This window comes from Pezoporus wallicus, unplaced genomic scaffold, assembly GCF_028554395.1.
Source record: "Pezoporus wallicus isolate ANWC-B61680 ecotype Strahan unplaced genomic scaffold, APGP_CSIRO_Pwel_v1 scaffold_3294, whole genome shotgun sequence".
Taxonomy (NCBI): domain Eukaryota; kingdom Metazoa; phylum Chordata; class Aves; order Psittaciformes; family Psittacidae; genus Pezoporus; species Pezoporus wallicus.
In genome coordinates, this window is record NW_026635478.1 from 14,568,855 (window position 1) to 14,580,314 (window position 11,460).

General features: G+C 48.3%; 1 protein-coding gene across 2 annotated transcripts; it reads right to left on the minus strand.

The window, feature by feature from the left end:
• Window positions 1-4,480: 4,480 nt before the first annotated feature.
• On the minus strand, window positions 4,481-9,941 carry LOC130609718 (homeobox protein NANOG-like). Of its 2 annotated transcripts, XM_057428963.1 has the most exons (6): window positions 9,889-9,941; window positions 9,757-9,801; window positions 8,585-8,780; window positions 7,931-8,199; window positions 6,733-6,822; window positions 4,481-6,277 (listed from the first exon to the last, which is right to left on the minus strand). In XM_057428963.1, the coding sequence occupies exons 3-6, from the start codon at window positions 8,751-8,753 to the stop codon at window positions 5,861-5,863; spliced, it is 945 nt and encodes a 314-aa protein (XP_057284946.1). In that variant the 5' UTR covers window positions 8,754-8,780; window positions 9,757-9,801; window positions 9,889-9,941; the 3' UTR covers window positions 4,481-5,860. The 2 variants fall into 2 exon arrangements, with proteins under 2 accessions (XP_057284946.1, XP_057284956.1); XM_057428973.1 differs by lacking the exon at window positions 9,757-9,801 and having other exon boundaries at window positions 9,889-9,925.
• Window positions 9,942-11,460: the final 1,519 nt, after the last annotated feature.

Here is an 11,460-nt window from a genome sequence, read left to right on the forward strand (position 1 = left end):
GCAAATAATAAAATATTTTAAAGACTGATTATATATTTTTTGTATTTTTTTTTCCCCACTGTAATAGAGCATTGCAATATGAGATCCTGATAGAGCATAAATTGCCATAGCAACTGTATGTCATTGTTATTACTGATTTGACTCTGAAACTAGAAACAGATTTTTCTGTTATTAGTGGATCAGCTTCATGACTTGGCAATGCCAGAGAGCTGAAGTCAAAGGACCAGGTGAGTAACTGCCACTCGCCTTAGGAATTTCACTAACCAGCAACATTTTATACTGAGACTGGCTAAAACATAGAGGTGCTATCATTTCTCAGCTTAAAACTATGTATGTGTCTAAGTACCTGAACTGATGTGTGTATCAAGGTATATTCAATAGCAGGGACCCAGTTCCCTGAGTAACAGGTTTTCTATTACTCTGATGATGGCAATGACTTTATCTAATGCAATGAAGTAGCTGTCATGATTAAAAAATCAGGCATAAAATGAAAGCAATTGATGTCTGTGACTGGAGTATTAAGAGGCATGGTCTTCTATTGGCAAAGCTGGTTTATGTCCCTGTGCTTCACAGCTGTTTTTTCCCAGCCCCACTCCCTCACAACCCTGTGGTTGTTCAGCTGCACTGCTTCTAGAGCTGTACTGTAAACTGCATGGCCAGCACGATTTGGGGAAAAAATAAGGAGGTCATATCATTCTGGAGATCCATTTTAAAGCACAGCCCTTCCTGTCCCCTTATCCTGTATCCAGAGAGTGTGTAAGCCTGGGGAAGACACTTTTTGCAACCACTGTATCATCAGAGAGGTGGGGATTGGTTAAGTTAACTTGACTGAAAAGGTGCTGGTTAACACATGAAAGTGGAAGCAGGAATCATGAGGGCTCTCACATGAATAGGAGAGTTTTTTCAGCAACTTTGGAGCCAACAGTGCTGCTACTAACCTGGATGTCATCTGAAACCTTTCCGTGCCACCCCATCAAAGGCTGCTGTAGGTAAAAAAGTTGAGCTTGTGACTTCTCCTTGCTAATAATTGCCTGGAAAAGGAGTCCCATGCCATGCCCTGTTGTTTCAAGGATGCTTTAGGACAGGCAGGATCCTGCTGTGAAGTCTGTGACTGGCTTGCAGGAGGATGCTGTCTGTAAGAGCAACAGTTGTGATCACCTTACTATTGGCAACAAACACCACCGAATCTTGCAGTTTCCTCTAGAGACCCATAACATTTTTCAGAGGCTATCATTCAAAGCTAGAGCTTACTGCCATAGGCTGATCAGGAGACTGAAAGCCTGAAGCAATTCCAACAGGCAAGTAAGCCATTTCCAGGAAGGCAGTTCATTGATGTCTGCTGTATCAGGAGCCGCATTCCCAATGCCCTGTGTAAAAAGAGCAGGAATGCAGATCCTGTTACAGCAGTCCCTCAGCCACAGCCACCCAGATGTGAAACGCTGGGGACTTGCTTTCTCTTCTGGTCTTTCCCTAGTATCTAAGCAATGACTTGGAGGGATCTTGGGAATCACCCAAGTTAATTTGTTGTTGTAATTTGTGTTGTAATTTGTAAAGGATTTAGTGATTCAGACACTGCCCATCTGCTAGAGACACACACTGTGTGTGTGAGCAGATGGACCTCCATTAAGCATGAGAAATTAATTTTAGCCTGATTGTAAAATAGATTCACAGATATGACCTGAGGATGCTCTTCAAAACTCTGGACACCATGAAGATAACATGTCCTCACTGGAAAGGAAAACTTTGGGGTTTTTTTTTGGTTTTAGTCTAAGACCAGTGCTATGATTTTGGGTCCTTCATGCTTCTTGCCTTCCCAGTATCAGACAAGGTGCTGTTGGCCTCTGATGATGGGCCAAGCAAGAGATGCATGGCAATGCTTTACTGAAAATTTCCAAAACCCTGCTAGTTCAGCATCTGAATCCCGCAGTGTAATTAGATAACTAGATACAATGTTTACATGCCTGTAGGGAAAAATCTATTAAAGCAAACATCATGCCTCTTATCTGCACTGGAAAGACAGCTGGGGCTGTGAGCTCTAGCTCATGGGTCACTCAGAAGAAACCTGTAGCTTGTATAACATTGCTGCAGGCCATGTTAACATGAGAGCTAGGAATGAGGTTGCTTGCACCACTCTACTTGCTTGGTATTTTGCCTATGGGACAGCAAAAGCTGGAACCCAGTAAACTAGAGAATAAACTCTGGTCTACGTAGTCCATACTAGATCTTACTTCTGTTTGCGTGTGATTCTCTGCACCACTGGAGCTACATCTGCAGTGTTGACAAATTGGAGTGTCGACACTACAGAGATACCATGAAAGTGCAGGGTATTCCCACAAGCTATAATACATATAAAGAACTCCATATGAGCTTACAGCTTGATCCTAAAAAAATTTGCTGGCAAAGCAAATTCTGTTTGCATCGTGCAGAAATCATTGTTACACAGCTTGATCACAAGAAGCAGCAGTCCTCAGAGAGATGTAATGTAACGCAGCAGAAAAAGCTTTTTGCTCACATGCACTTACTTCCTCAGAGTAATTGCTATAAAGCCTTTTGGAAATATGAGTCTAGTGGGATTAGTTGCATCTCCACCAGTTTTGATAGTACTAGTTCTACAATTACTTGTGCAACTGTTCCACATAGTAATGTGGGTCAAGACATGACAAGTTAACAGACCTTCAGTACTGTAGAAAGGCAGAGTCCTGCTTAATTCCACAACTTCTAGGAACTCTTGCTGAGCTATTAGCAGTCCTTTTCAGCCCACCTGCCAAAATTCCAACAGCAGCCACTCTGCATGTTCCCTCCAACCACATGTGCTTGACAAATCTGCATGCAACCCAGGCTGAACAACCAGGGGAATAGCACACCCAGGAAGGAACATTTCATTTCTGCAGGATGCTCCCATGGTATATGCAGCAACACAAACCACAGCCCCAGGGCTATTGTTGCTATTTTAGCAACGATACCTGCCCAGAGTGGTGGAGATGGGCATCTAGCTCATGGGCTATAGGAGTGTTATAGGTATATGGTTCAGCTTTGGTTTTTCAGTGGAATTGTTGGAATTAACACTACTACTAGATCATTACCCAGAATTCATCCTAACTCGCACTGGGACATGTATCTCAGGTCAGGATGAGAAAGGAACTCCGCTCTGCAATACAGGAAATCCTGTGAACCTGACATCCCCCTCTGTTACAGGCCAGATTTACTTTTTTCTGCTGTTGAAGGTTAGCAGCCCACACATGGACAACTCAGCCTCTCTTCTGCAACTACAGGCTCAAACCTCCTCTCCGTGTACTTCCTGCACATACTCCACCTCACACTTGGAAGCAGATCATTACAGTATTGCAAAAGAAAAGCAGGCTTTGGCACCCACAGGACCAGGTTTTCTTCAGCAAAGGACATGGGGCTGTTAGAGCCTTAGCAGTCAGCTGCCAGTTTAGCTAATTGTGCTTAGTAGGAATAATTATTGAACTGCCTGTTTAAACCCCGTGGAAAGCTTTGGTGGTATACTATAGCTTAAGGAGCCTGGGATTAAACCCAAACACATCAATTTTGCTAGTTTACTAGCTGTAACTTGGTTCTGCTGATACAGCAGTAGCATCATCTATTGAACAGACAGCTGCTTTTCTCCAGTAGTAGTGCTGCCCATGAACACTTGCAGCACCTTGGCTGCGTGCAAGCTGCATATGTGTTCAAACTAAGGTATAAGGCAAGTCCCTTATGCATGATTCCTCATGCATCTCACATGTTTAAATATCCTTTAAATGTTTCATACAGCTGCCAAGAAGAAAAATGCAGTCTCAGGGAAATCAATACATTTTTGTTTCAATGCTGGAAGTAGGATTCAGTAACTTACATACAAACTTCTGCTGTCACTTGAGGTTAGCACAAGAGCCCAAAGAGCCCTGCAGCCTCACATGAGGCAGGATTCCAGACTGCTGACCACAACCTTCTGGAGCAGCAGCAGGCAGCCACAAAACTCAGAGGCACTTTTGTGCTCCTACCCTCATATTTCCATCGTTATCTTTTACTGAAAGCAGTCCAGAAACCTACTGCTGGAGCACCCCCTTGCATTAGGCAACACACCTGCATGTTGGCTGATGGAATTCTGTGACCTGACCCTTCTGAACAGTTGCTTGATTGTAGTTCTTTGAGAAACACAGTCTTGTTGCTTTTTAATTCCTTTCCTCAGGACTCCTGGTCTAACCTGTGCAGAACAACCATTCTCCTAGCAGGCTGTTCCAATGCAAGCTGGCCACACAGTTTCATCATTAAAATAAAGTGATTTATTTTCAACTCAAACAAGTTTGTATGAACATTAATGGGAAACAACGTAATAAAAGACAACATGCACATAACATAAAACATGCTTGAGATCACTGCAAGAGAATACACTCCAAAACAATTCTGAAACAACAGTTATTCTTTGCAGTGAGAGTTTAACTATAACACGCAACCTTTGTGTGCAAACATTTGACACCAGGGTTGCAGTAAAAAGTTTGCACTAATCACAAAACTCCAAAGTCTATCATGGAAATACTTATGCTTTAACCATCCTGTTTACTATTATTTATTTTCTGTTCCTGGGCAGTGACAGAACAGATGCTGAAATTCTACATCTTGTAAAAAAGTCAGTTTTTCATAGTCTGGAGCGGCCTCATGGTTTCTCCATACTGAAAAGGATGGTTCAGTTACTTTTATCAACAAACCTGGAAGTTTTAATTGGCATCTTCTTCATTTTGTCTAACTAAGTTTCCCTAAACTTCTCACCTCCCCCAGAGCTTGGGTCCTTGTGTCAGATGAGGCAGCCAGTGCCCTCTTCAGCAGGACAATACAGAAGAGATCCAAAAAGCCCTAGGGAAGGGACAAAAATCCTACTAGCTTATACTCTAAACCTGGGATAAGACAACAGAGTCCTTTACCTAGCTGCCTGACTCTACATGCAGAGAAATCTGCACTGTAGTGGTGCTCTCTTTATGAAGTGCTCGGGGACTACCATGTACAGATAAGTAGACTGTTCTCACCATGAATTTACAGGCTGGGACAAACCAACAGTCTCTCAGCAGAGACATGCAGAAAGGCAAGATCTAAACTAGGTGGGGACAGTCACAGAGACAGCCATCCTGAATGTCCTGGCAGGCACAAGTGAGTTAGCAGCTTTGGAAACCAAAGTTTTGATGTGAGGTATAGCCAATACTCTACCCCACTTCCTCCCTCTCCTCTGAACTGCTTCACATACACAGGAGGGCAGCAGGCAAAGCATAGGCAGATGCTGACCCCCGCCCCCAGAGGAGCTGCTGGAAGCAACTGGATCAAATAATCTGAAATCAGATGATCTTGTGTAGGATTTTGATGAGGGAGGAACGGATGCATATGAAGAACCTATTAGTAATTAGTTGACTGAGGTAGCAAAAGAAACAGGCAAGACAGCAGAGCTTGTGGGCTACAACAGGGTATTTCTAGCAAAAATACGCTTAAGTACAGGGTTTTCTTTAGCAAAGCTCAGCTGAAAGACACTAAGGGCAAGGGTCAGAGGTTGCCTGATGAAGATGCAGCAGAGGAAGGCGAGATCGGACAGCAAACAGTCCTACCATCTCTGCAGCTCCTGGCTGTGGTATTGCACATTCCCCTCCATGAATGAAGTTTCATCTATCAACAGACAAAACACCCTTGCCAAGGGTTGGCTATGAACAGGAGCCTTTAAACAGAAAGCTAACCCAAGGCAGCAGGGTGCCAAGTCCCATCAATAGTTAAAACAGGAGGAGAGGAGGGGCAAGAGAAAGGGATAGAAATTGGATCCTGAGTCAAGACCCTAGAAACCCCAGAGAAAACAGAATGGAGTTAAAAAAAGTACTTAGGTCTAAGAGTCATAATCACTCTGGGTCCCCAGGGGATGCCAAGGGGCCTGGTACTGATGCTGTGCAGCAGAGCTCAAGAATGGTGCAATACTGTCAGGGGTGCTCTGGAAGCTGTAGGTGTCTTCTGACTCCAGGCTGACATAATCCACATCTGCAGGATAGCTGTGATAGAAGTTCATCTGCTGGCTTAAGAAACCCATGGCTTGCTGGGTATTGCAGCTTGTTCCAGATTTTCCAAAGAATCCCTCATCCTCCACAGCCATGAACGAGTACAAGCCCTGCCCGCTCCCATATTTCTGGCCACTGCTGTAGGCTTGGTGCATGTTGGTCACAGCCTGAATGTTTCTGCTGGCACTGACAGGAAAGCCCTGGTGAAATGTGGGGGTTATATCCAGGTAGGCAGCCTGATGAAACCCATTCTAAGAGAGGCAGAGAAGGCTGGTCAGTAATGCAGAGCACCACACCAAATGTGCTCATTCTTTTCAATAGGTCCAACTTTCTCCCCGGCTCCCTCCCCCAAGCCATTCAATAGTGTCTTTTGCATACTCACTGTCCTCACTACAGACTAGTAGCAGAGATTACAAGACCTTAGGTTAGTAATCTCCAAGTCAACGTGTCTGGGAGTACCATGACAGCGAGAAAAACGGTATGGCCTTGTTGGCCATCTTTGGCTATTTTGTTTTCCATCTTATCTCAGCTGAGAGGTAGGTTGACTGGAAACAAAGCTCTTTCAGTGCCAGGTCAGGATTCAAATATATACCACTGTAAGCCCTTTTACAAGCAAGAAAACTGGCTTGGGCAAGTCCTGTGCACTGTTCAAGTTAGCACTTCTCCCCACAGAGTGGGGAGGCGTGTGAAGGGCGAATGATCTTACCTGTGGTGGATACAACCCTTTTTCCACCCACTGGCTCTCCTTCTGGCAGCGTTTAAATTTCATCCGTTGATTCTGAAACCATGTTTTCACCTAGAAGTGATGGGGAAAGGACATGGGGCATTAGAAACTCATTCTCAGAGGTTACTACACATGCTAAAGATGTTTTGCCTTCTGCCAAATCCAGTTTCTGCTTGGTTTCTAATACTGTACATAATTTTAGCAGCCAACAGTAAGCAGCAGGTAGCCACAGAATCACAGAGCTGGGACATGAAAACACACTCCTGCTCCTCAGATCACTACGGGATCTTCCATAACATTAAAACCCCTACCTAAAGACAGGTCAAGACACCTGCAGAAACACAGCTTGTTACTGCAGCAGCATCTCACTGCTGAGCCCTCTATATAGGGAGGGTCCAGATGCCGCTGTGACTAAGAAGAGCATGCAGTTGTTGAAACAAGACCAGAGGAGACCGCAAGGGTGATCAGAGGGCTGGAGCACCTCCAGTAAGAAGACAGGCTGAAAAAGCTGGGGCTGTTCAGCCTGGAGAAGAGAAGGCTGCGTGGAGACCTCATAGCAGCCTTCCAGTATCTGAAGGGGGCCTATATAAGGATGCTGGGGAGGGACTCTCCATCAGGGAGAACAGCAATGGGACAAGGGGCAATGAGTTAAAACTAAAACTGTTCAGGTTAGATACAAGGAAGAAATTCTTTACTGTGAGGGTGGTGAGGCACTGGCACAGGTTGCCCAAAGAAGTGATAAATGCTCCTTCCCTGGCAGTGTTCAAGGCCAGGTTGAACAGAGCCTTAGGCAACATGGTCTGGTGTGAGGTGTCCCTGCCCATGGCAGGGGGTTGGAATGAGATAATGTTAAAGTCCTTTCCAACCCTCACCATTCTATGAAGACATGTCCATACAGAAACCCGCATACAGAGCAAGGCTACACAGAGTCACTTTGAAATGCCTGCACAGCGTGGGTGGATAACACTAGAACCAAGCATAAGTGGAAGACCGAGTCCAAAGTTTTCACACTCTCTCCTGTCCCACATAAGCAATGGTATAAACAAGACCACGAAAGAAACTCATGTCTGGGGTCCAAGAAAAGAGGAGGGGAAAAAAGGCACAACCACCCCCACCCCCCTGCTTGCAAGATCTCTTCACACCAGGGATACGACTCAGCAGCTCAGAGGAAGATGTTCACCTGCTTGTAGGTGAGCTCCAGAGCAGCAGCCAGCTCCCGGATCTGCTGGGGGCTGAGGTACATTTGGGTCTGGAACCGCTGGTGCAGGATTTGCAGCTGCTTCTGGGAGAAGGCTGTGCGGCTCTTGGCCTTCTTTGCCACACCCTCACCTTCCCCCTTGACCTTCTGGGAAGAGGGATAGGGAGATGGTCGCTCTGCAGTGGGGCTGGTGGCAGAGTCGGGAGTGTATTGGATGAGTGTCCCAGAGCTGGAGGAAGCTGGAGAGACATCTGAGGAGGAAAGAGAACCGAAGTGAGCACGGTCAGGCAAAGACTCAACGACTTCGAAGTCCCGCTTTTCGGGTGAATTCAAAACCGAGAGTGCCCTGGGGGCCTGCTGGGGCTCCACAGACACAGCAGCATGGTAAAGCGGGCGCTGGCACCCACGCGGCAGCGGCACCACACCTCCGGTCCCGTCTGGACGCAGGGGCTGCTGGCAGCCGCGCCCGGCCTCCGCCGCCGCTTCCAGCGGGGCGGCCGGCGGAGCAGAGCCCCTCGCAGCCCCGTCGGGTCACCGGCGTCGCCCCCCCTGCTCCCCCACCCGAGGCAGAAGGGGCACAACCAACCCGCGCCCGACGGAAGCCGGATCTCTCCCCGGGACCAGCCGGGCCGTTACCTGGGTGGCTGGGAGTCTTCTCAGCCGCGGGGAAGACGGTGGCGCCCGCCGCCGGGGCCGCCTCGGCCGGCACGCTGTCCACGCTTCCCTCGGAGAGCCAGTAGCAGTCCCCATACCTGACCGCGCCAGGGTAGGGCAGGTAGGGCGGCACGGCCAGGTGGGTGCTCATGGCCGGGCTGGACCGGGACGGGACGCCCTGCCCGAGCAGGGAGCGAGCTGGCAATGCAGATTGCAGGCAGGTACCCCATTAGGTAGACAAGGGTGGGGGGATGCTTTATGTCCTCCCCATCCTGGCGTTGGGATTGTCATGGCCATTGTCATGTTAAAAGTCAGTTGATTGGAGGGGTGGGGCTTTGGGGGTGCTCAGGGGGTGGGGGAGGGCTCGGACACCAAGGCCCAGCTTCCCAACTTGGCTTCTAAGTTCGGCGGTGGGGGTCAGGCCGCTGCTGCCAGCGCACCCCTCCCTACGGGGGCTGGGAGGAAGAGCCTTGCTTCTCCCTCGGGGCCAAAAGGCCTGAGCAGCACCGCCTGGTGAGCTAGCCAGGGCCTAGCAGACACCCCCACCCCCCCATTTAACACTCTTTCACCCACCTCCGCCTCCTCAGCTCTCCCCACCCAAAGGCAAAGAATGGAGGGGAGCTGCCCCGGGGCATACAGAGGCTCTGCGTGTCCGCATTGCGGATCGCGACCACCACTGCAAACAGATAAACTCTCCACCTCCCGGCAAGACTGGGGGCAGGGGGGCCTGTGCTACAGAGCTGTGCCTGTACTGCGGGGAAGAGGGCACAAAGGAAGACAAAGTGCCTCTCCAGCGGCCAGCCCAAGGCTGAGACAGGCAGACTTGTTTTGCAGGGCCACAGAGAATTAGCACTTCACCTTTTCCAAGCTTCTTTCCTCATCTATTTACCTTTTTTCTTCTTCTTTTTTTTTTTCCTTTTCTTATTTTGAACGGAGTTGTAGCTTTAAAAAAAATACATCATTTTTGCTATGCACCAGGAAGAGGTGGGAATCACCCAGTCAGATTCCAAATGAAACAAGAGCAGTGCAGCTATAAAAAGAACCTTATAGATAGTAAGCATTTGAAGCGAGGGCCTACAGGCAACTGCAGCAAGATAAACGCTTTCTCCCGTTCCCAGCTATTACCACTTCCTTTAAGGAAATGAAAAACTTACTGGGAGGATTTCACAGCCCGGGAGTTACAAAACCTGAAAAACCACCTGCAAGGCATACAAACGAGTGTACATGACACATCAAGTAAATTCCCCACCTCCCCCAGTGCAAGGGAACAGAACACAGCCACCTACCCGTATACAAAGGCAGGGAAGTATCTACCAAGCTGCTTGAGACGACAGAGAGGGGCTTCCTTTGGTTACTATATATCGCCTCCCCCTCTTGAGTCTCGATGAGGAACGAGACCCAGCTGGTGCCCTGAGCCCGCCGCCAGGTAACGCTGCGGCGCTGCTGGCCTGGAGGGGTCCTTGCCGGGCCCAGTTTTCACCACGTCCTAATTAGCAGCTGTTTTCGTTTCTCAGGATCGGAACAGGATCCAGGCAGAGAGACGATTAGGGGCGCTGGGGAAAGGGCTTATAATTGGGCGAGAGGGGTGAAACACAGAGCTTAGGACCAGAGCCAGCTTCTAGCCCCGAACCAAGGGGTGCCAGCCGCTCCGGGCGGTCCCGCTGCCCTCACAACCCGGGGCTGCGGGTCTCTGGCAGTGCACCTGCCTGCGGCTGCACGCACTAGAAGGCATTCCTCTACGAGGAAGGGTGCTGCCCCTCGTGGGGACACGCGTGCTCCCCGCGGGCGTTCTCCGAGTTCACGTAACCCAGCCCATTGCGAGCACGGAGACAAACGCAGGGTTGCAGGATCGGGTGGGGAGGGGTGTGACTGTATCCGCAAACCAAAGCCCTCGCGGTTTGGTGGTCTCTGAGCAATGGCAGCCTCAGGAGCGCCCCGTGCCTGTCTCTACCTGGGGTGTGATTTTCTGGACAGATACCGCGCCGTCGGTAACCTCCCAATCGAGCAGGCACTGCCCGCGACCCACTCGTGGCAGCGGGATTCCGTTTTGACAACAGGAGTAGCACCGCCTCCGCCCGCGCATCCTCCTCCCTCGGGGAGCTGTGCGCGTGTTTGGAAACGCAGCAGGGATAACTGCTCGTAGCTTGTAGTTCTCATCACAAAATTAATAGATCAGTTCTCACATGTAGATCACTTCTCATATATGGATCAGTTTTCACGTGTAGGTCAGATTACCACCCTGAGACAGATGTGCTTTGTAGTGTGCACGGAACTGATTTAATTTCCTCTCTCCTTTTTCTTTACTTTTTTTTTTTTTCCTCTTTGTTCATATTTTGATTTTCTCATCCCCCTTGTCTTACATTCACTTTGTTTTTATGCTTTAACTACCAAATATCTTCTTTTCCATATACCACTTTCCAGCAGTGATAATTTGCTTCCTCTCTGCAGCCATACCTTTAATCAGGTGATCAAACATTTTTTTTAGTGTCCTTATGGGAGGAACAAGACTTCTGTGAGTGTGTAAAACCATACCATCTAAAGTCAGAATTTAGTTTGGAAAAGAAACCCAGTTATTTTCCCCCAAATAAGTGATACACATCCAAACATCTTGGAAAGGTAAATTCAGAAGTCATCCAGGCACAGAGGATGCTACGGCAAGCGCAATGTGGACATCTGAGAGATTCCCCAGCTGCTAGGGCTGGGACATCGGCCCTGTGGCACCATCAAACTGAAAACTGGATGTACTGCCATGAATGTCTAGAACTGATGTGCCTTTCAAAAACACCTGTTGGGGATGACTCATAGAGAAGATGCAAGTATCCACTTGTGTTGCTTTTGGAGCTGTTTTCAGCTGGGAG

What these genes read in the sequence shown, in the direction of transcription:
- LOC130609718 (XM_057428963.1), bottom strand. Translation starts at nt 8,753, where the DNA reads ATGAGCACCCACCTGGCCGTGCCGCCCTACCTGCCCTACCCTGGCGCG. An exon ending in GAAGACTCCCAGCCACCCAG is followed by an intron (nt 8,200 to 8,584) that starts GTAACGGCCCGG and finishes TTTCCTCCTCAG; the next exon opens with ATGTCTCTCCAGCTTCCTCC. An exon ending in AAGGGTTGTATCCACCACAG is followed by an intron (nt 6,278 to 6,732) that starts GTAAGATCATTC and finishes TGCCTCTCTTAG; the next exon opens with AATGGGTTTCATCAGGCTGC.